The sequence below is a fragment of the Anoplopoma fimbria genome, chromosome 2, assembly GCF_027596085.1.
Source record: "Anoplopoma fimbria isolate UVic2021 breed Golden Eagle Sablefish chromosome 2, Afim_UVic_2022, whole genome shotgun sequence".
Classification (NCBI taxonomy): domain Eukaryota; kingdom Metazoa; phylum Chordata; class Actinopteri; order Perciformes; family Anoplopomatidae; genus Anoplopoma; species Anoplopoma fimbria.
In genome coordinates, this window is record NC_072450.1 from 24,838,347 (window position 1) to 24,863,917 (window position 25,571).

Below are 25,571 nucleotides of genomic sequence, written 5' to 3' on the forward strand. Positions count from 1 at the left end.
TGTCTGAACTAGAACCATTGTTAGGGATGAATATTGTTATCAGGCTTGACAAACCATGATGACTGGGTATTTAATTCTCTCATTTTATTTTTTGTTTGGTTTACTCTATTAAGCAGTAAAAATGAAAGCTATTAGAGACCAGCCTCGCATGCAAACAGCTATGAATATTTTAGGTTTCTTAATAGACTGCAGAGCTACCAAAAATAAAAGACTTGCTCTCCATATTCTGTGTGAACTCAACCAGCTCCAAGTCTGTTTGATGCATCTGTTATGTTTTGCTTTGTAATCTTTGTTAACTTCTACACATCTCTCCGACTTCTTGTCGTAAACTCCAATTTACATGTTAACGTCCTTGGCAGCTGCAGCTGCAATGGGATATCAGCTTGCAGAACAAGTTCAGAGCAGGTATTGAATTGAGTATTGAATTCCAATCTTTTGCCATAGTGTGCGCGATACTCATATGATATTGATAGTTTGGTAAGCTTGGCATTATCCTGTCGGTCCCTCGATCCCTACTGCACTCCATCCTTCCAACTCTTTAACGTTAATCTCATGCAGCTATAATGTCGCTCTCTAATTACACTAATTTCCTCGCAAGCTGACTGCGAGCTATTCTGCCCGACAGATTCAGCTCACAGAGAGAGAGAGAGAGATGTGATCATGTAAGTGTCTGTAAGCGGTGGAGTGTAGAGAAGGGAGTGGCTTTGCTCTTGCTTTTTCTCTACGTACCACTTGTTTTTTCTCGCCCCCCTTGCTTTTTTAGCTTTACCCCCCTCCAGCTCTGCAGCCACCTCTCACTTTGACAATTTCTTATGAAGGTTGAACCATCACTACCACATTTATAGTCAGTGTAATGACTGCACCACGAGGGGAATTTTGAATTACAGACATCCACTCACATACTGACAAGAGTATGTAGTTTGTTTGATGTAGACAATTATACTTTTAAGTTGTTGGCGCATATGTGGCAGGTTTCTATTTCAGTCTTTAATTGGTAGAGATTATGCACACAGCTACTCCTCTGAGTCAAAAGAAGGAAGGAAAAGAAGCAACAGGTGGCAACAATATGTGCATTTTTCTTAAAAACTACAGGTCAACTAACTGCTACTAGTCAAAAAATGGATTTTTCATTATCTTATGCTTTATTTGTAGGTTTTCATTTGTTTTGTTTTAGTAGTTGCATAGATGGACTCACATGTGAGCGAGACTCTCGGGGCAGTAAGGAGGAGAGGGTTTGCCTGTTCCTGTTGTGGGCGTCCAGATCCACAAATATCACCGACCATGAGCAGCCCTGCAGAGCAAAAAACACATGGGCAGAGAGCATCACGGTCACCGCTGAACTATCCACCCATAACAGGTTCACCAGAAGAACACATAAAAATGCAGAAAGACGGACAACAAGTCCTCCATCATTTATCATTTAAAAAAAAGGCTGAAATGACTTAAGGCCCCCTCGATCACACCTCCGCACATAAAAACACTCTCTTTCGCTGTAAAACCAGGCGGATATATTTGGGTTGTACATGTTTTTGAAGTACAGTGTGGGAGTGCTTGAACAACAGTGAGTCGAGAGTCATCCTATCACTTCAAAAGTCCCCACGTACAAAACAGAAGTGCTGCTACTCCAATGCAGTCGGTCCATCCAGTGCACTTAAACACCTCTGGGTGAGAGAGGAGGGGCAGTTTTTTATGTTTTTACTTAGTAAGGGAAGTGATCAAAGCTTTCTGACTCTAAAAAAGCTGGTCCAGTCCACTTCATCCATCCATCAGCAGCGCTTACATAAAACCAACCAAGCCACTCCTGCAACCTGCTAAGCAGTTTCTAATGTAAGTCGGATGCATTATGTATGAATATTGCCAGAGTGTACTTTTTTTCCCTTACGAAAAAAACAGATCCAGCCAGGGCTTTTAGTCAAATCAGCAAGCTCTCCCGTCGTAATTTGCATAGTGCAGTGGATTGCTGGCCACCGATGTAGGCAGCTGTGTGACTAGTTCAGTGAAATGGCCCTCTAAGGGAAACCTTGTCTGGTGTTATAGCAGCAGAGTGTAAGAAAACCAGCATTGTAAGATGAGTGATTTTGCCTTAGATGTGTGCTCTTTTGACAGTGTTTTTTTGTTGTTGCTTTTCTTAGTGGCTTTGGGCCCTACAACACACACCACAAAATTAAATTGTGGGCTTCTACCAAACGATTGTGATAAATGTGGGACACCTGAAACAAAACATTTTTAAAATGACATTTATATGTATATGAGATATCAAATAATTAAAAAGACATATAATGTAATGATCATATATAAATATCACAAGCATTGGATCTTTTTCTTGGGTTTTTCTACAAACCGTTGCTGACTTACAATCTCATGAAAAGTGATTATTTATTGTTCACTTCAATCTGGACAGAAACCGTAAACCCCCAGTGATTAGATAAAACAGGTTAATGACCAAAACTGTTATTGTGTTTACATTCTTGAAGTCCTTTTTGAATCTTTATTACCAGTATCAGTGCCTCAGTGGGTTTTCCTGATTACAGTTTTTTATCTAAAGAAAATAAATCAAAAACAAAATATCCATTTAATCAAATAAACCATGGCATAAAATGAAATTAAAATTAAGCCCAAGCTTCGTGTTTTTATATCTTTTTTTTTTAATCCAATATTATATTTTCCATTAATAGACATCTCAACTAAATGATGTCCGAGTTTTTTTCAAATATTCGTTTTTTATATGCAAAAATCTGACATATTTTTCTTCTCTATCGGCAGTTAAATGTACAACCCTCACTTACCTCTTCCAACTTCTCTAAGGAGTTAGCCCAGGTCCCTCTATATTGAAAATGTGACTGTATAATACGAGTCAATTAAAGCCCACCATAATCTATGTCAGAAAACCATCAATGTCACTGCTACTATTACAGGTTAGTAATAAACGTTGACAGGATGTAGATTTTATAATAACCCTTTCAAAGACCATTATGTACATCCACTTGACAGCGCTTACTGTGCATTCAAGTGCCTGAAATAAATTCAAAGATTTATCTCAGCACAGAAAAGTAACCACTATTCCCCACAGGCACAGATAAACCCCCTGAAAAAGAAACGATTGCTGGATTGATTTCGGTGTGTGTCCACTCCACCACATCCCTGCTCTTGACCGGGTGTGAATTAGGTGACAATCCCGAGATAGAAAGTGGAAGCTGTTAGGATTTGATTGTCCATCCGTGTGTACACAGCTCTGTGGATTTAATGACTGGCTTTAAAGTGGAAGGATCCTCCTCTTGGCGAGATCAATTTTATCCGCAGAGTTCAATTTGTCACACCGAGAAGCTTCTATCTTTGCATCCGTTTGTGTGACTCGGAGGGATCGTGAAAAAAATCAAAAGTTCAACACACTGATGGCATTGTGTCTCCATTCATATAGTACAAAGGCTAAATGTGACACACACCCACTAGAGTCTGCAGCCGGTGTAAAATGTGATAGCGGAGTCCAGGCCGTACTGGATGTTCCGGTTAAAGGGGTTGGGGGAGTTACATCTGGCGTTGGACGGATGAGAGCCAGCTGGGAAATGAAGATTGATAGAGATCATTAATAAGCAACTGGCTGGCTTGTAGCACTTCCATTCCCATAGAGGGACAAGAGACTGGATGAGACAAGTACACCCACTCACAAAGGCCCCCCACAGCATGGGTCATACATCAGCTACCTCTATAAATTGATTTTTTTCAACAAGTTGAGCTTGATGACAAAATCCATTTCCAGGCACAGTTAACCCCCTTCATTTTGTAGCTGATCAGGAGAAAAAAACTAACAGAGACTTTAATATACACTCATTCTGACGGTCCCATGCCTTTATCAGAAAAAAACTCAGATGCAGTAGATGGCCAGAGAAGCCGTTGCTGGCTAAAACCCAAGAGAAGAACAGAAGAAGAAAAGATAACAGTAGGACAGGCTTGCTACAGTAAGTGTAGGGCCTCCTTTTCCAATCCATTAGCAGAATGTTCCTGTTTTCCTTTCCACCGTATGAGCTAGAAATAAAAGAGACATATTCACTAATGGACATTGTGAGGCAGATTCAGAGAAGGAACCAGGAACTAACATCAACTGTGGCCATTGATCAAAGCCTGCAGAGCGACACACAAACATACTGGATGAATCTCCTGATGGTCCAACGTCCATTTAGTCCAGCATCAATGACAGCGGCAATAATTAAGCCGACGATGTGTACTTTTAACGGCCGTGGCTTCAGCTACGCAGGATGCAAACATCTAGCATATCTCACTGATGTCTGGAGCTGTAATGGGCCTCTGCAGATTTGATTCAGGGGATACACTGTCCAGCTATAATGCCATTTTGTGCCATGTGAAAATATTAGAGACTCAAATACACGTGTTTCTTGGGACTTAGCCAAATACCTGGTTTCCAAACAGGTTGAATCCATTGATGGCCTCCAGAGCAGCTTTAGCCAAGCCCACAGAGCTGCAAAGAAAAGAAACACAGAGAATGAACTGACATAATGAGCTAATTTCACTGACATTGATGTTCATCTGGATAATGATATATATCACATTGATGTTCATCTGGATAATGATATATATCACATTGATGTACATCTGGATAATGATATATATCACATTGATGTACATCTGGATAATGATATATATCACGATATAGCACGTTTCTGGTAATTCAATAAATAATTAGTATACATGAAATAACCACATGGTTTTGTATACTCCTGTGTGAATTTAGTACTTGACAAATAAAAAGTACTGAGTATTTTCTCATTCAATTAAGAACTTGAGTGCAAAATGAACATAACCATTTCAAGTGAAATGATAGAAAAAAAAATATTAAGACAATGGTTTGATTTAACTACACAGGGTATTCCCACAAGCAGAATTCCTATAAATTCAGATTTTCATAGACATTTATTTCTTGTTATTATCCATTTGGACAACACAATTGTGTTGTGAAATATCAATATGATTCTATTAAAGATGATAAATTATCATACTGAATTAATCGCCCAGTTCTAAAACAATATTTCCCATTTTTTCGCATAAAAATGACAAAAAGTTTAGTTCTGTAACAGGAACCATAAGTGTCCTTCAATAGTCAGAAGCCCAAAAGAAAGCATTCAGAATCGCACTTGAATCCTAAACTGCTATCTGTTAGGATTCAATGGAGCTGAAGGTTCCTGAGATTATGGTCTGCTGTAGATAATGGATCTCTTTAATAAAAACCTCGTCCTGTATTTCACACTGGCTGGCTGCTGTGATTGTAATGCAGACTCAACGTGAATCAATTTCACTGTCGTTCCGTTTCCCTTTCTGCACGGCCAAGATTTTCCCTAGAAAAGAAAAGGAGGAGGGAAAAAATTGCAACGGGAACTTGGCGATGACTGGCGGTAGCTCCGCTGACATGACGAAACGCATTCAATACCATTAGCGAAGCCTGAATCGATAATACAGAGGAGGGCCGGCTTATTCAGCCTGGAACACAGCTCTGCTGAAACTAGTAATAAGGCCAGTTCTGGTCACCAAGGCTGTCAGACGCAACTCACACAGAGGCAGAGGAGATACGATGCTTTGGGGGGAGACGGGACGTTACAAAAGTGATAGCAGGAAACGGGCCCAAAGCAGCATCATGATGCAACAGTTTCAGTTGCCAGTTAGGAGATAAAGATTTGCATGATGAAAATGTTGCTGCAGACTTTTAGTCCATGAAAACATACTTTAGACTGCACAGGAATATTCTGCTACTTTTACAATGAATGTGTTTACAGACAGCAGCTCATATCTCAGTTGAGGTCATAAGGGGTTAATTGCTTCATATATGAGTCATTTGTCAAACTTAAATAATCATATCTGCAATAATTGTATCAGTATCATGTTTACACACTAAACACAAAACAGACAAAAATAAGCATTCAGTTGGATTCACGTGTCAGGCAACCTGATGAATGTTAGTATATATTATGTATCTTTTTACAGCGGGTAAAATAAGTATTGAATACGTCACCATTTCTCTCAGTAAATATATTTCTAAAGGTGCTATTGACATGAAATTTAACGAAGGGTGTTAAGTTTATAAAACAAATCGTCATTTTGGGGGTGAAGTATTCCTTTAAAACCTTAAAACTAGATTCTGACACAGGGCCTAAAAGACAAAAGCCATTTCAACTGAATCTGTGCTTAAGTTGTCCATAGCTGTCCCGTTATCATACGTCTAATAAAATCAGGTTTAACTTATCAGAAGTCTAGATATTTTAAGTAAACCAGCTGCTTACAATATTAGACATGCCTCTTTAAATAAAACACTCCACTGACTGGGTGTGATGATAAACACGAGGCAGAGGTAATCATTTGATTTGATATGGACAAATGAACACATCCTTTCCTGTTCATTTCCACTGAGCCTCTTTTCTGCCCACTGGCAGTCCGGGACGAGAAATGACTGCTCAATTTGATCGTTTACACAGATCTTGTTTACACAGCACCGTTTTGAATCTGCCCCTGCCACAGCTCACGCATACAGCGTGTTAATTGGTATTGCGCAACTACACGCATAAGCCGGCTCACTAATTGTGGAAAAGTGTGACCTCGAGGGGAGGAAATACAAGAAGCGCGAGACAAAGGGCTTCACGACATCTAATTTGTTATCTTTTCTTAAGGATGTCTTGGCAAGCTGCTGCCAATAGCCTTGGATTGTTGGAGGAAGAAAAAAAAAACTGGCTTCTCAGAGATAAGATGGCAGAAATTGAGGATCTTTATCAAGACACTGCGAGAGGAGAGGAGAGGAGAGGAGAGGAGAGGGAGGCCAACTCGACCTTGATGATAAATCAGTTAGGAGCACGTAAGGAAAACTCTCTGATATCTGAGATGGACAGAGCTGGTGTTTAAACATGTGGTTCAAAGTCTTTATCGTTATAGCAGTTAATAGTTCAGACTGTTGGTCCATCACATTCTTCCTCAATAAATAAAAAAAATAAATCTGTTTAGTTAACTGATGGAGGTCATGTCTTCGTCAAACTGTGTTGACACTGACCCTAAACACATTTTATCAGATGAAGCAGTCTTATCTCTCCTTTTTTTAAGGGAAACCGTACTTCTCATAATTCCTGCTTCTTCCTGTTGTAAAGAGGCTGTTTGTACTTCTCCTACCAGTTGGGCTGTTTGTTTGGAGGGGCAGAGAGAAGGATACAAAGTTAAATTCCCTTTTAGGAAGCTAACAATAATATATCATGTTTTCTTTTTAAGTTATAAGTTCCTATTTATTTATTTGACCTTTATTTAACCAGCATGGTCTTGCCAGACTGAGGTCTTCTTTAAGAAAGTAATGGCCAAACCAACAGCAGGACTGAATATGATCTTCCTTGAAGATGTGACTTACTGTGGTTCAACCACAGACAATGCTTTGCATCGTCAAATTGCCAATCGACATGGCCACGCCCCTTTATGGGGGAAACAATGGCGCTGTTACATAAGGGGAGAATTGGGAAAATGCGGAAAAGCTGTTGTGTGTGGAAGACCGAGGCTTTTCCACTGAGATTTGAGTCACATAAGATACGTTACAATTTGTATAGAAATCCTGACAAGCAATATCTACACTACAGGTTATAATTAATTTGATCCCTTTATTTTTATATTAGCAATGGATCAAATGTAGAAAGATGTCGCCTGTAGTGACAGACCCAGAGAGATGTATTACCCGACTCTGCTGTTCCCATCAGCTCTATGCAGAATTTAAGCGTCTTTCACTTCATTTTGGGGGTTTTACTCTGTGCTTGCTCGATGTCTAAATAAGTCACGGTTTTTAATACCTTCAGTATATCAAGTTAATAGGGTGATAATATGTCAATGTTGTGTTACCAGCTTGTTACACTTCCCTAATTTTGCCCAAAAAATAGATTTGTGCTGTCGTTAAGTTGCAGATTTAACCTTAACTGTAATTGTGTGTGTTAAAGTTTTATTCTTTACTTTCTGTAGACTTGGCTCCATCCCTCGTTTTGTGGAATTAAATGTATCTCTTTTGCTTCTTGGTTTGACAAAATGTTGTTTCAAAGTGTTTTGTTTCAGGAGTAGATGTTAAAAAAATGCATGAAGGCGCAGTTTCTCTTGATTATTGCTCTCGATCTAGAAACAGTCCAATATGACTTCTTTAGGAATTTATACTACAGATAAAAATTGAAAGAAGTCCGCTTTAATAATGACATAGAAAGTATAAAAAAAAAAAGGTCCACCAGTTAAAATGAAGGCCAAAGAAAAGCAGATAAAAGATGGTTTAGTATTTAACAAATATTTCAGTCATGTAATCCTTTTTAAAAGTTTAAAGCAGGCATTCATAATTCAAATGACTTGTACTTCAAAGAACATAACTTCTCTGAAGATAATATCTATAATTATGAAAACATAAAAAAATGAATGGTAGGTATACGTTGTGGTTTTGCGAATGCTTAATTAAATATGTGAGTTAAATCAAAATACAATTTAAACAAACAAAAGACCAAACACCCTTCCCAGCCCTCTGTTGTGTCCTTTGTGGACCTTAACACAAGCCTGCTGGAGAAGTCAGACGTGGCTAAAAAGAGTGGAACGGACAAACATCCCATCAATCATATCAGCTCTGAGGCCAGAGGACAACAACACTATGACTGCTTGCATCAATGCGCTTTCATGTCTATAACCCCCGCTGTTTCTCCCCGAATCTGTTCCTCCCTTCACCGTTTATCTCACACCATTCCTTAATTCCTCCCCCCTCTTTCCTTCCATAACATCCTACTTCCTTCCCTCCTTCCATCCTAGTTCAATGCACTATTATATTAATACAACACTGGCAGTATGCAGACAGTCAGACATTTACTAATTGAGTGTTTACTTCAGTTGATTTTTGCGGAAAGTGTATTTCTCAGAGGCACTCTTGTGGTTTCTCTTTTGATGTTGGTATACGTTGATTGATGTTAAACTACGTCGATACAGCTGGCTACAGAGTTACAGAGAGCATCAGGTAAAGTGCTGTAAAAATCTAAATAGTGTTTTAAGAGACTTGAGGTCAGCATTTACCAGTTCCACTTGGTAGCAACCTGTCAAAGCTCACAGTCGAACACAAGTGCATTTATTATGCATGATCTTTGTGTGTGTTGCTCGGCTTGTGACTGACCTGGAATGCAGCTCAGTGCTGCCGTTGTTGTATTTGCTGCCTCTCTCCCACATGCCGTAGTCAGGCACCCTGTAGGCTCTTTCCACACAGAACACCAGGTTCTGAATGAAGGAGACCTGCACACAGAAAACACAGCACACAGAAAACACATCAAACACAGGAAGACACCTGCACACTCATTCACGGTATATCTTAGACGTACGGACGTACACACATGCACTCACAGATCTAGGGCTGTAGACAGGAGACATGTTTCCATATTGAGACACATGATCTTTTCAGGCACTCACATCCTTACTCTCACTTACATACATATACAGTCATGAGTGACCTTTGCTATTGATCTGGGGTGAGGTGTGAAACTCTCCTGCTCATTATAGGGGTTATAAAAGTGGACAAGAAAGCTGATTCCTCATCAACGCTCAAAGTCAAACTGTCCCTGCAGCTACAGACAAGTTGTCAGTGAGGCAGCATGTGAGGTTATAGCTCCATTGGCTTGTCTGCTGCCCATGATAGGACACTGAATGGACACACATCGAAACAACTATTTATAGCACAAGTTTTATTATCATCGCATCCGCCTTTCATTAAAGAATCTAAAAACTCATCTGCGGCGTCCTTGATTTAATCACAAACACAAAACGGTGTCGTCGTGGTTTTAAAAATCGTAATTAGGAGCGCCGGCTGTGGAGAAAGACCGTGTATCCATGAGAGACATGTCAAAATCAATAGGCACGTCTAGAAATAAACTAAAAGGGAGAGACGCACAATGTGTGATGACTTAAAGGCCTTGAATCATTAAAAAGAGTGCGTGTGTGTGTGAATGTGTGTGTGCTAGACTGATGGGAGATTTAATCTAAAATGACAAAGTGTGTGTGTGTGGGGGGGGGAGAAAAAGGGAAAGAGGGAGTGAAGCAGATACAACCTGTGTAGGACTTAACTAGGCCAGTCTGTGAAGGAGGGCAGGGAACGAGGGAGCCAATCAGACGAGGCTGAGAAAGAGAGAAAGGTTCGCTGCTTCTCTACTTTGGGCTTTTATGAGTGGAGTGATTAACGAGGTGAACTTTTTAGTATCTTAATGGTATCTTAATGAATGTTACTGCCCACCGGCCAAACAAGCCTCTCTGTCTCCCTGCTGCCAGATGACAGTCCCTGCCAGTTCTGACTTGTGTGGGTGTAGTTTTGCGCACATGGGAACTATTGCAGAAGCATACTACATGTGCTGCTGCTTTTGCCAGCAGCAATTACACAGTGAAAAAAATAAAATGCATACACCTGTATTCAGTTGGGGAAAAGAACACAGGCTGGGATACACACTAGGCTAATGAGACGCTCCATTTCATGCTGCATGGGACTGAAAACGGCATCTGGAAGGAGGTCGATAGTGCATCTTCTCAGAGGACATGCAGCAGCCTTTTTCTATACCACCTACGTCAAAAAAAAAAAGAAAAAGTACTGCAATGCAGCTTCCAGCTCAGTCAAGAAAACGCCGATGGACTCCACAAGCAGTGTGACAGCTAACAAACTAATAAACAATGCCAGAACGGTGCGATTAGTCCAAATGAAACGCTTTTCAAACAGCGTTCAGGGAGAACACAAGGTCCTTTTGCTCACTAGGTCTGATGTTAGTTAATAGAATGATGGCGAGGTACAGACCGCTTCAGTTTGAATTATGCAACCTAATAAGCAGTGTTTAAACACGCAAATTAAGAGAAAGGACTGCCCTCGTAATAAAAGTAGCATTGTTTGCCATCAGGAATGAGACATGGAGAGAAATGAGAGGTTATTAGGGAGGGTTTTTATGTAAACAAAGCGAAGACTGCACACACTAATTGGTTAGTGGCAAAATGTTTTACCATGTCCTTTTTTTCTAAAGATAAGCCAAATCTAGTAAACAAATGGATTTCTTTACCAGCGGCACAGATTTCAGCGCTCCGCGGCGGTAAGTAAAGCTGTGAATGAGCAGACTATAAAAACTAACAGAATTAATGAAGTTCCAACTGCTCCTCGGGGCCGCACAATAAACAGCACAGTCTGTAAACTTAACGACCAAGTAGCCCTGTTGTCTTTATTAAGAGACAAACATTAAGAAGACAAAAACTGACACCGGACAGATACATCAAACTCCTGAGGGAAAGGCATTCAAAGCTTTTCAGTAATATCCAGGGTTGGTGTGCTGCCAAAAAAGACGTTACCGGTTCGATTCCCAGGAGGACGTTTAAGCCTCCACAATGAAATCATCTAAACGGTTTCCCCGTTGAAAGTCAATTGAGCGGCTCAGCAAAAACATAAATGTGAGCGGGAGCTATAAAAGTGAGATACTGTCCCCTGATCCTGCATTTGTGTCGGCTCCAGGATATCTGATGGGGATTTAGGGTACATCTAACTGCCTTCAGAAATCCCTTGCTCTTACTTTACAGCATCTGGTTGTGTTTTCAGAAGGAAGCATCACATGATTTAAGACTCATGAATCTCATTAGATCCCACGATTTGTTTTCAAATACATTTTTGTGGAATGCACTTTTCACAAAAGGATTTTTTACGTGCACGCGCATGGACTCATGAGAGGCAAAAAAATGTTTCTCGTAAATGTCAAAATGCAGTTTAGAGATACTTCAAAATATGTTGAGTATAAAGATGTTGTATATTTATATTTGGAACGACAGTACTCGAAGGTATTTGCTGACAAGTCATGTACAGAGAAACAAGACTGCAGATATGCTAGCAGCTCTGTGTCGCTGTACTTAATACTGGCCATCGGGGTATTGATGTTTATGAAGAAATGTTTACCACTTTTATCTTCTTAGTGCTAACATTTAGAAATTATTGCTAAAAATGTTGTACAGCTGAAGGTAATGGGAATGTCATTAGTTTTGCAGAGAGGTCAAAAAACTAAGTAAAATGTAAATTTTGACGTGCTGATGGCAGATCAACAAAGCCAGTCATCCTATTGGGACCATAAATGTCTTCATGACAGTCTACACAATAGTCGATGAGACCGAGAGACAGACATTGCTCATTCCTAGAGACACACTAGCATGGCTAAAAGACTTCACTTCAAGTGACCAAAATTGAGACAAAAATAAGGACAGTGGTTATTTTTTGTGCAGTTTAACCTGTTTCCCCTCATTTTTAAAATCTCTCATTTATAAATAAAAAAGTCAAATTTAATATTGAGAGCAGCATTCTGATCAATGTGATTATCGTTATAAAAGGAGAAGTAAACTGTCTTAAGGACTTAAGGTGGACATTGATCGCTGCTCGTAGATTAGCCAGAGAATATAAAACCAATAGCCAGAACTGGGCGTAAATAGAGCATCGATCACCTCGGCAGTCATTTTAGTGTTTTGTTTACCTCATCAGTGTTGTAAATGATTTGCAGACCGGAGCAGATCATCTCCACCAGGTACAGCAAAAACAGGGAAACGGCATCGATCTGCAGCAATGACAGAGGGAAGGACAGAGAGGATGAGATAACATTAAGAAAAAAATCACTGTCATTTGTACACAGCCTGATATTTCAGGATTCGTCAATACGGTTGTCTTTGATTTCCTAAACAGAGTAGAGGATGAGGCGTGAGCTTTATATTAGCCATTAGGCCTTTGGCATTGGGCCGCTATCATCAATCATTCAATTTACTTCATGGCAAAGTAGTTGGTGAATAAATCACAACCAAGGACTAAATGTGTATACAGTAAGTGTTTAACAAACACACAGCTTTGATGATTAATTACCAGGTTTTCTTTGTCACATTATTATTCAGATTTTCTATTTAACACTCTTGATGTATTAGCCGCCCGTCACGAGAAATGAAGTCTCCATCCAAACGTGACACACCAATTTGACCTCTGTCGATACCATTGACAGAAGAATAAGCTGTTTTAGTGCCCATTTAATGCACGTCCACCTCTGAGGACGAGTCAATTTTCCAACCTTACATGCATGCCAGGCAAACGTTTTTCTTCCCTGACCACAGCCAGTGAAATAAAAAATGTTTTTATGTGATCAGAGACACAATTAGAGGCTAATGTGGTGGGATTTTGCTCCACAGTGTTTATAACATGCAATAGAAATGTGTCTCTTTAGCCTTAAGAAGCTTCTAGCCTTTTCAGACATTATCCTTCCATCTGGGTATTTCGTTGTGGACAGATAGTAATGCACATATCCCAAACACACGTACACACTGTGCACATGCATATCTGTCATTTTTTTTGCACTTGTCGGCTCGCTGGCTGACCTGCAGGTGGTGGTAGTCGCTGTAGGAGTGCACCTCGTCACCGGTGACTACGTCGAACACCGAGTGCAGACACTTGGAGGGGCTGGGATCCTGTTTAAACTGCTCCACCTGGTAGAGAGACACACGGAGACGGAGAGGACAAGATGAAAGAGAGAGGTCAAGGGTAAGCTCGGAGCAGAGAAAAGGGAGATGGAGAAACAGTCATTTCCTCATAAAAGGAACAGTGTACCGCAGTAGCAGCCTTGAACACATTCAGAAACGCATCATTAGCAACCTTGCGTATTAAGTGAATGCATGGTAATGAACTGTCATGGCAACGTCACTTATGCTCCAATAGGTTTGTTTTTGTTGTATACAGAGGCGACCTCCTTGCCCACGCTCTTACATACAACCCTTACACCTCCTTTGACACTTCAACTCCTTTTAACAGACTTCTTCTGTTGTTGTTTTTTTGCTTTTTATCTTTAAAAGGAGACCAGAAAATATGCATTTAAGCCTCATGGTTGAAGAGGTATTCCTTATTCATTTTGGTTGTGTCATTATTGGCATCTTTTTTCTGATTGGATTAGGCTAGGGGATATGTAAAGGGTATATATGCGTCAATTTCCTAACAAACAATGTATTGATTGATACAAAAATCCCTCTTAATCATCACTAATGACCAACCAGAAGTGTGTGCTGTCTGTATCTGTGCCTGTCCTATATATATACCCTGCCCTATATATGCCTGTATTTTCTCTTTTCTTCTTATTTTGCTGTGCACTGAGCATTTGAACCCCACGTGGGGGAGTAACACCCAGCCAATAAGAAGGGGTGTGCAGCCCGTTCTCATTCGCAGGTCAAACACAGCCGCTGTGTCAAGCCCCTCGGCTGCATTCATTCAAAATTCGGCACCTTCCCAGATGTTTGTGAAGAGATGCTGAAGTGTTTACCTGTGCTTTAGAACATAACTGCCATAAAGAAACGCCAGTCCCTCTCTTTATTCATTCTCTTCCTTGCTCCACCACCGCTGCTCTCTTTCTCTTACTCTCACAATTTTTGAAACAGCAACCGACACTATGACTACATATTATACCTTTGAGGCAATGTTAAAAAATGCAGGACTACATGAATCCATAAACACTGTAGTGACACATATAATCTGTTGTTTCCTCAGATAAAATAAACTGGAACAGTCAGTATGATATATACTGTAAGACACAGCATAGTCTGCTCTGAAGCTGATAAGGGTCAGATTTAGGGGCAGCCAAACTACCAGCTGGTTTATGACATAAAAAACCCAGAACAAGATGTTTGTCGTGTTTTGTGTTCAGTGAGTTGTTTGCGGCTCTGTGTGTGTTTGCTGCATCGACTCGACTGCTACCCAAATGACGACTGGGCCACCAGTCGCATTGCTCGGAGTTATAAATAATTGGCCCTTTGTCCCATTTTTACCTCATTTGTTTCTCTTCTCTCCACCTCTCTCACTGCTCTCTCCATCATCATCATCCCCCCCCCCCCTCGCTGTCTCCATTTTTCTCTCTCTACCTCCCTCGCCTCACTTCTACCTATCTTCTCCCAGTACTTTCTGTTATTCACTCTCCTTTTTCTTTGATGCCTTTCTTTCTTGCTCTCTTTCTATCTTTATCTCTTTCTTTTTTTCCCCACCAATGGCCACTTTTTTTCTCTCCCTCGCTCTCTTTCTCTCCTGGTCAGGTCATAGTGGAGACCCTCTGTCCCACTTTTGCTCAAACTGCTCCACTTCCTGCCATCCCGCTGCTGCTAATACATGAGTGCGTGCGTGATAGTGAGGTAGGAGCAACCTCTGTAAGCAGCTAACGATAGGTACTGCTGTTTATGTTTCTATAAAAACCTATTTCTGTGTAGAGATCTCTGTGACTTCCGCTCCAGCAGAGCCACAGTGTCAAGTGGCTCTACTCTCTGGTTATTCTGAGAGGCCCTAGATCTTTCTTATTGTTTCAAGTGCTGCAATGCGCCAATATGAGCTTCAAATTAGTGAAATACTTCAACTTCTGCAGCTCCATCCAGCAATAGGAAATAGTACAAGTCTGCCTTCATGCATTTATTTTACATCTAAAGCCAGCACAAAACCCATTTTTTTTAATTAAAAAATGGGTTTTGTTTTAATTTCATTCGCCATTCTTTGTCATTTCTGCTTGAAAGGAGATATTTTAGACTTCCAAAACAACTCATGGCAAAGAGATGAAGCCAGCCTACAGCAGTACTTTAGAAATGTCTTCCTGTTTTTTTCAAATTTTGTCATGTGTGAAATGTTGATGATTTTTTTTAAATATTGCGTTTATTTTAAATGTTGAGTTTTTTTTTTTTTTTAAATGTTGCGATTTGTGAAATGTCGTTGGGTTATGCCCCTCAGGGCCACCATACTTTTGCATTTAAAGTTAATGTAAAAAATAGGTGAATACAAAGAAGCAGAATCTATACAGATCGGAACTACACAGTGTTTTAGGTGTTAAAAGATATATTGTTAAACACAAATTACGAACATGTATTCAAATCATGCGCGAATATGGCACTGAATGTTATGTTCCAGCAGTCAAATGTTGCTGTAAACATAATGTAACTACTAAAGAGATATGGAAAATATTCAAAACATCAACATATTTCATTAGTTTCCCCTCCAGTATCCAACCACTTCTGACTTTCGCTGACCTTGACCGAGTGTTTTAGTGGCCTAAATCCCAGTAACTGTTGTGACTTTGACTATTTTTTTGTCACTTCACTTGAGAAAAATGTCCCTAAACAACACCTAACACACTGTAGCAAGTCAGCGGGGCCCAGCTGTTGTATTTGCTCTGTGATATTTGCCCAGCAGTGGCCCTGTGTCACGTCTCCATTAAAAATGCCATGTTCTCGGTAAGTGTTGGAGACGGGGCCGTAACGAGCGCTGCTCTGTGTAATTAACTGTGTAAACGCAGCTTTGTAATTAAGACACTGGAAAGCTCTCCCCTAAATTAGGTCGTCAAGGTCGAGGCTGGATGAAACAGAATGGCTTTCAAAGGCACGTACACAGTGACACAGCCGGCTGCTCCATTAAAAAATGTCGTTGGTGAGGATGAAAAAACTGAATGCAAACGAAGGACATAGCTGTTTCTGCATTTGGTTACGTAAAAAAATGGCCATTTTCTATTCACAGTCTGCTCATGCACATGCATTAGGTTTCCTGCAGACGTGGCGTGAAATTTCCCCCTTGGGAGCAAAAGTCTTTGGCAATTAACAGATTTCCGGATATTAAGTCCTTAGGACTAAAGTAACTGACTCCCGTTGTCATTTGTAATGATATAAAAGAGGAACCAGATGTGTCCGGTGCTCCGAGAGGTTCTAATGAATAGCAGCTCAGAACTACACCTTTGATCTGAAATACAGTGTGTAATTGCGGGCTGCTTTTAGGCGAACACCGCACAGTGTGAAAGCAGGAGCTGAGTGGGGGTTCAGCTCAAAACTCACCTTATCAGCCTGTCTCATGTAGCAGTAGAGGATCCCTCTCATGCACTTGACGGCGGAATGCTCCAATTCGTGGGTTCGCCCCATATCGTCATCAATGCGCCTGCATAGCGGGGCGAACAGGGAGAACACAGTGAGTGGATGAAAACATGATGAACACATGAAGAACACACAAACAAATTTTTAAGGATGATTCTGGTTTATTCCGACTTGGGTCCTACTGCTGTAGTTCAATTTCACATTTTACTCAACAAAGTAATCGCTATGACTTTGGAACATTAAGTCTTCACTACAACAAAAGTCAAACGGGGCAAAAAAAATGCAAGAAGTCAGACGATAATACAGGTAAATCACCCAACAGCGTAGGAAGTCAAACGTCTAACATGGAGGTTTGCTTAAAAACTCTACAATCATCTGACTTTTTTAGTGACGCCGCCACGTTGTCTGACTTCAGCAATAAACTTGCTGTGTTTAATATTTCTACAGTTGTACTGTTTGTATTAAACTGGAATAATCGTAAAGTGGAGTCGAGCCAGACTTTCTTTGTATGGTGCATTTAACGTACATGCAAACTTGTGCTACAAAAAGAAACATAAAAAGGTTGGTTTGGTTCTGTTGGGCTTTGTGAAAGCGTTCAATTGGTTTGTGGTGGTGAGACACCAAACAACAGAATCTGAAGGGGTGGGGGGGGTTGGGGGGGGGGATCACTAACTGTCCATCTATATTTATGATATACGAGCTCCAGTTGCACACTCAAATAACTTTATCCTTCTACTCATGATGAGTTATTTCTTCTTGGTGCCCACCAGGAGAGATTAAAAAGGTTCAATAAAGTGCCGTATAGATTGCTGTCAGTTTCTAGACATTGATTTTCCCATGTGGGTCCATGTGGTGCTAATTATTCGGTATGACAAACACCTAAGCTGCCATCTGAATGAACTGTAATTTTATGTTTACTCCTCTTTATTCATTAGATAGATGTCAGTGTGAACACAAATAATTTTCCTGACAAACTGAAGCCAGTTAAAGGTGTAAAAGCGACTTTAGTGACTGTTGATAGAAGGAATTGAACAAGCAACTGTTTTATTACAATGTAACCTGCTGTAAACAATTAATCAGTGGCATTGAACAGTGGCTAGAAATCAATGTGTAATATGTAAAGCCTTAAAATAAAAATTCTGTTATTCTCGCATAAGTATCATCACAAATTGTAAGCACAAACACTTTAAATAAATGTGTTTTCAAGAGAGTAGCTTTGCCAAGATGCCACCCAAAAGTCAATCGATTGTGGTTGCAGTGACCACAGCGGAAGTCAGCACATTCCTGGTGGAGGCTGGCAGGTCTCAGATGCACGTTACAAAGGTCGTGCTAACAGTGACTTTGGGTATCGACAGAGGGAAGCCACGCCGCCAAGGTGAAACTTTAGTGGTAAACGCCACATTAATCACACACACGTCTTTGAGATGTGACCCTCAACATCAGAAGTGATAGGAGGCAGAGGATACAGCCAGCAGCTTCTCATCTGCCAACGTGCTCTTTTAAAGTACTTAATTACCGGACTACAAGTATCCAACGTTGTGATATGCATGAGGTCATCCAACAATGGCCAGGGGTTACAGTTACACATCCTGCTCTTCAAATTTAATTACGATTAATCAGGAAAACACAATGGGGGTCAGAAAGGTTACAAGAAAATATTATCACCAACTCATCAACTCGACCTCAATGAAGTGAGCGACACCACAGGTGGATAGGGTAAAGATTTCAACTAACAGATATCACCATGAAACTTCCCCAGGCGATTATTAACATTAAGCATCATCTTATTGAATATGTGCTAATTAGCATACATTTCCAGAACAAAATACGGAACATTGGATGGTTTGAACTTCTTATTTCATTTTCTTTTTTTAATTAGAGTGAAAGGTTTTTACAGGGGGAATTTGACATATCTGTTTGTATCACTCCATAAATTGGAAAACACCGGCAACGGCCATAAATTTTATTTTTTTTATCATAGTTTAAGTAATAAAAGGATCTATAAATCAAGCTATGAATGATGTATGAACAAACCCCTTCGTAAAGACCTTCAGAGTATAGATAGCAATGAAGCTGGAACATTTGGTGTATGTACCAGTGCTACTGAAGTGGAGATTTCAGGCTTTGAGAAAATACTCACTTTGAGAAAAGATATGTATTTTAAATTTACATACATTTTGAAGACACTTCAGGTGAATACGGTAAAAATTAAATTTGAAACTTCCAAGGTTTATTACTTAAATTAAGATGATTATTTTCTGTATAAATAAACACCGAAATGTGTTTTTGGGATGTTTTCTGTCCACTAGGCTGAAAGAAGACATGCTATAGAAGCAAAATTTGACCAGAGCATGAAGAAAATGCTTTTGTCTGGCCTGTCTCCCCTTTAAAAAATTAAAAACAATAATATTATCAGTAAAAAAATGTAACAAAATAAAGAATAAAATGTGACTGGGCAAGGTGGTGGATACAACTTATCACTTCTACTTAGAATAGGAGTTTGTGACAAATCCAAGTGCCACACACTCAAAACACACACACACACACACACACACACACACACACACACACACACACACACACACACACACACACACACACACACACACACACACACACACACACACACACACACACACACACACACACACAGCAGCTGGGCGTGAAGTAACTAATGGCACTAGCCAAGGCTGTCAGATGAGAATAATCTTAATTAAATCCCAGTGACAATTCTAATAGGAGGCAGCCATGACTGATGACTGAGATCTGCCGCTGGTCACATCACTGCAGTGCACTCTATTTTTACCCTCACTCTCTCTCCCTCTCTGTCTCCCCCTCCATCACAGCCCTTCACTCCATCTCCCATTTCTTCTCCCTGACTCTTATCTCTCCATTTGCTTGATCTCTCCCTCTGCCCATCTCGCTCACTTCCCCTCTCTCCCACCCATCTACCATGTCGACCTTTAGCATCTCCTTCTCTCCTCATCTTCCATTTCCCTCTCTGTCTCCATCCTCCCAATCTCTCTCTCTCTCTCTCTCTCTCTCTCTCTCTCCCTCTGCACATCTTTCTCTCCATCTTTCCTCCTCTGTCCTATTACAGGCTCCTTTTGTGAAAGTGCTCTTCCCTTGAAACTAATCACGGAGGAAATGCAGGAATCGAGTGCAGAGACGGTATATAAAGGAGTTTGGGGCCTCTCAGTGAAATTCTAAAGTGTTCTTCTTGAACCAACAATCCCGAAAGTGTTTGAAAAGCAAAGCCTTTAAATGAAAGAGGCAGATTAGAGATCAGGGTCAGTGAGCATGAAATGTAGGAGAGATGAACAAAGCCTAAAGTCAAAGAAGAAGAAGGGACCCATGTAACTAAGGACCCTTGATCGGTTCTGCTCCATAAAGACACTAAAAAGTGTCTATCCATCCATTTTAGTGTCCTTTTTACATCATCGTTGCTGCGATGCTCGAAATATGTAGTACCTTTGAGCTTTAGATCACAGTTTCTATCACAATCTATATAACGAATATGCAAATATCAGCTGCAGATTAAAAAAATACAATTAGTTTATCATTTATTATATGTAATCCAAATGGCAACAATATGCCCTATTTATCTATGGGATTTTATTCGTCATTTATTGTCCACTCACGTATTCACACGCTCACATAATCTACTGTATAAAGCAGCAAGCAAGCAAGCACTCTGCCAAAATGACCACATGTGCTCACACTATCAGCTGCACACTAAGAATTTAGGTTTTTGGGTGTCAGTGGTTTACTGGCCCCAAAGTACATGACCTCTATGTTGATGAATTATCAGTAGCTGCAACCTCCAACCATGCGGACAAATTAGGTACGTCATTCATAGAACTAGCAAAATCTTGAAAGCGCTTTTGAAGTATGTTTTTGGTGAGATACAGAGACGAACTAGATTACTTTATAAGCATCAAAGAAGAAGCAGCTATTAGTTTTGAGCACTAAATGTTCTTGTTCTGACAGCCAATGACAATTCTTTTGTTGATGCAGTTTCTTTCATCTTTTTTATGGGATTTTATTTTTTTCTGTTGTTTTTGCTTTCATTTTTTTTTTAAGTCTGGTATTTGAGTATAGATGTGGTGCTTATGTGAAACCTTTACACTGCCATTTGGGCCAGCAAGCCCTTTAAAATGAGATCAAAATATCAAAGGGATCCTATCTCATATACAGTCTATGGATCCTGGCTAAATAAAGGTTAAATAAAACCATTTCCCCTACACCCCTCCCCTGGCACCGATTGTCCAATCACAGCATAGCATCCATAACTTCGGCATGGCAAGTTTGTCTAGCTCTGTATTTATTCACATGTTGTGGTGGCGTGCATTGAGCTGCTACAAGAGCAGGACAGTTGTGATGAGTTTGAAGGGTTATGGCTCTTTTTTTCATCCTTTCAAAAACCCAAAATACAGCAACAAAGTGAATGGTCAATCTGGTGTTGTTATCTTTTGAAAGTGTAATCAGTTTGTTTGTTTTTCGTACTTCTTGGGGCGAGTGAAGTGCAAAGTTAGTCAGTAAAACTTTAAACTAAAATAACTACTGCTCTAACATATGCTCAAAAATCCGGAAGATACGTTGTGTACCAACATCTTTTCAAAGACCTAGAGACGCATCAGGATGTCAAAAGTCCTAATTAACCTTTAATAATTAACACAAATGAGTTTTGAGTTGCAGTTAGAGATACATTCAACTCTTCACACTCCGTATGGATAATCTGTGAGAGTGTACGAGTGTGTTTTGTGTACTAACCGGTAGGCCATGGACAGGGCCCAGGCACTGGCAGCACAGTACAGGGAGTCCCGGATCTTGGCCTCCTTGCAGGTGGAGCATGATTTGACCGGGAACAGGCCAGTGGTTGGACTCTGGTGGTTCAGAATGGTCGTCTTGACTGGATAGAAAGAGACAGAGAGGAAGAGACAGAGGAAGTGGTGGTGAAGAAACAACTCTTGCAACGCTAGTATTATCTTTACTTACAACACTTTATAAGAAACAGTGAAGAAAACACAGCTAACAAACAGCATGCCAGCTAGCACAGCTCCATTAGCTTTTTACAAAACATCTTATGTGACGGTTTAAGCAGCCACTGTAGCTTAACGCACCCAATATTCTAAGGACGAACAAGTCCAGAAGACATTCACATTGTTATTCATTACTAGTCCTCACTGACAATGCTGCTTTTTTTTAAAGAGCATGTATACCTTTATGCTCCCACACACTTTGCAAGACCGTGGTTTGTTTTCACTCCTACACAGTGGTTACACTCTCAAGCAGCATCACTCCCATCACACCTACACAAGTCTCTATTTATGATCCACTTTTTAGATGTTGCCGCGTCAGCTGGACAAGAAACCGTCCCAGAGGCTGTGAGGACACGGCAATGGATTACCAGTGTATATGTGTTATACTTCCGGGCTGGTATGCGTTTGTGAAGTGTGGAAATAGAATATTTATCCAGCTCCTCCAGCACAGTTACAGCTTATTCCCTGACCCGCGACCTTCCTCGGGCTGTGCAGCTGTTGCCTCTGCTTCATCCTCTCCTCTGAATACATCAGAGTGTGCAAATTCAAGCTCAAATAAATCAAATGAAACTATGTTCAGGTTGGGTGGAGACATTTGGCAGACAATTTTCCTCTTTGACAAATGAAAACAAAAACAATCATGTAACAAATTTGGACAGGAGCTCAGTTTGTGTTATGTTGGCATATACAGTAGACACAGTAAGAGTGCGACAACAGATGGATGCCTATTCAAGCCGAGCAAAGTGTGAACGGTGACATGGAAAGTGTGAATGGCTGCGACTGTGAAGAAAAGCAACGACTCCTGGAGGAATATCACTTAGACTCAGGGTGCCATTGTTGCACTTCAGAATACTTGGATTGTGTCAGTTTTATGTTCATCTCAGTGTTTTGCAAGGAATTGTTAAGACAGACATGGAGTTGTGCAAGCTGACTCGCTCTGTGTTATGTGCACATACTTCACCACCAGTTACATACTTAACTTGGACTCACAGGAGGAGAAAAAGGCTTCATTTCTATTTGGGCATAAACTATTTATATGATTCAATGGAGGGAGATTTAGATATGTCAACTAGAGAACAAGGATTTATGTGAATTTATAACCTGCTGAAGTGACTTTTTTTTTTTAATTTATCAGTTTTTTTTCCATCTTTATGTAACTTGTATTGCTTAATTCTGAACATTGTGTGCATGCAGACAAACAAATGTATCTTATGTCTGGCTTGCTGTAATCTGGCTGACTGACTGTTGTGAGAGCTCACAACCTACGCCTTTCTCACAAAAGCAGACACAGCAGCACCTGCCAAGGCCTTCACATCTTAGCTCCATCCGAGAAGGGTACCTGCCTGCGGGGTTTTAAAGTGTGTGTGTGTGTGTGTGTGTGGGGGGGGGTAAGTATCTGTTCAATTAAATATTTAAAGACATTTAAGAGTTTTGTTTTTGTCATCACCTTGATTTCTCACAAACAAAATTGCAATATGGCCAACTGCAATTTTCAAATAGCAGGAGGCGCAATATTTGTTAAAGGTGAAATGAGTTGCCTAGTGTTGGAGATATCAGCAGCCATAGAAATGATGAGAATTCATTACCCAGTTACTAAATACAATCCACAGACCTTGTCGTGAGCAGTTTCATGTAGGAAGTACGGCGATGTGATAGTCAAAAGACAATAAGACATCTAGTTTAAAATCAGGTGACTGTATTGTAATTGGAAGCACTTCCTGTACAGGCATTGAAATGCTGTTGAATCATCTGTTATATACAACCACAGCTATAAAATTATGTTCAACCAAATTTAACCAAGACGTCTGGACATCTTGAGACTTGAAAATCAAACAGCATCATACGTTTGATTCCCTGCTGTACAGTGCCAGCATCAGGTAGTGTGAAGGGAAAGTATCAAAATCTATTCATTCTTTTTTTGAGTTACCAGAATGACTGGGAAGCTCTGCAGTTTGTCACGACCAAGGTCATTTGTTTGGAGACATTTTTCAGCCGGGGGTTGTGACTGTGAATGTCTGACTGCACTAAATGGATGAGCAAAGATAAACCAGCATGGTTTGAGTTCGCCTAAGTTCATGCTCAGCATTAGTTATTGAGGACAGAACAACGCATGAAAGCTCTCAATACAGAGCTCTCCAATAATATATGCAGAAATATTACATACGCCTTCAGGGAAAGTCATTTATCTGTTTCAAACACACATGCACAAACACAAGCACGCACGCACGCACGCACACACGCACGCACGCACGCACGCACGCACGCACGCACGCACACACACACACGTACGTCCTCCTCTCCTGCAGAGGTCCCCTCACTGATGACTAATCTGTCTGGAGGGATCACTTCATTTTTCATCAGAACATTATCCCGGTGCAAATGACGGGGACATCCATTCTGCGCTGTCGTTTGTTACACAGCAAACGAGAGACAGAGAGGAAGAGACTGACGGAGAGAGAGATGGAAGGGGACATGGGTGAGGGAAAGACAGATAGAGAGGAGGGGTGTTAAAAAAAGAGGATGCATGTGTGTCTATGAGTAAAAAGAGCAAAAGTAATGGGTCCCGGAAGAGAGACGGGGGCGTGAATGTCAGTCTATATCGATGCACCTACTTGTGTGTGTTGGTTATCGGTCAATTGAAGGCGACATTCACATCGGCAGCGAGATATAGAGGTTGATGGGGTGAATAAGGTGGAATATTAATAAACCTCTCAGACACTCCAACTCCAAGTATCACACTAATGAAGTGCACACTTACATGCATGCACCCGTGAAGACACACACTACACACACACACACACACACACACACACACACACACACACACACACACACACACACACACACACAGAATAGACGCAGACGCTGTTGTTACACGTCATGTAAGCATGACGGAGTCCGCTACTTGTCACAAGTCGGTTTATATAGAAGTTAGTCCGTTACAGTGGTTGTAATGGCAATGGGATGCAGACAAATGGCCGCCGCCTTAACCATCCTTCTACGCTGATTTCATTGGGAATGTCTGCTCTACTCATATTCTATTGCAACTGACTCAGCATAGAGTAATGAAGTGCAAACACACATGCTTAGACATACAGACAGACACACACACACACACTACGGATTCATCTGTATTGTTAACCAGTAATAGGACAGTGCCTTTGGGTACAGGCTAATCTTGACTGCGGCTACAATAGTGGTAGAATGTGAAAGGCTGCGGGATGTATTGGTCATCACATACACCACAGAGACAACTGTATCACACATTGGTTTACCTCAAAGTGCTGTCTGTCTCCCAAACCACATATACACTAAGAAACTGTGGTCGGTAAATTAATTATTATCATTTTAACTGAGATTTATATTATTGATGCGAGTGTCTGTGTGATGAGTAGTCAAGCAGCGTGGGTAATTGGCTTATGTTTAACTGACCACATGCAAACATTGGGAAGCACAATGATATGCAATAGGCCTTAAAAAAAGGGATGATGAAAAGTCAAATAAGTAGGCATGCATGTTCATAGATCTAAAAAAAAACAAAAAACATTGCTGCTGTTCCTGTTCAAAACATAGGTGAAAAAACAATGAAATGTAAAATCAGTTTACCTATTTGATGCTATGTCTTTGTATTTG

At 40.5% G+C, this 25,571-nt stretch overlaps 1 protein-coding gene across 3 annotated transcripts in view; it reads right to left on the reverse strand.

The window, feature by feature from the left end:
- The window catches only part of phkb (phosphorylase kinase, beta), a 91,317-nt gene that overhangs the window by 55,740 nt on the left and 10,006 nt on the right, over positions 1-25,571 (reverse strand). For all 3 annotated transcript variants that reach the window (XM_054609957.1, XM_054609949.1, XM_054609964.1), the window contains 7 exons: positions 21,670-21,808; positions 16,861-16,960; positions 13,396-13,503; positions 12,513-12,593; positions 9,158-9,273; positions 4,411-4,474; positions 1,196-1,291 (listed from right to left, as the gene is read on the reverse strand). In XM_054609957.1, coding sequence (XP_054465932.1) covers positions 1,196-1,291; positions 4,411-4,474; positions 9,158-9,273; positions 12,513-12,593; positions 13,396-13,503; positions 16,861-16,960; positions 21,670-21,808 — 704 coding nt within the window. The remainder of the gene's footprint in view (positions 1-1,195; positions 1,292-4,410; positions 4,475-9,157; positions 9,274-12,512; positions 12,594-13,395; positions 13,504-16,860; positions 16,961-21,669; positions 21,809-25,571) is intronic.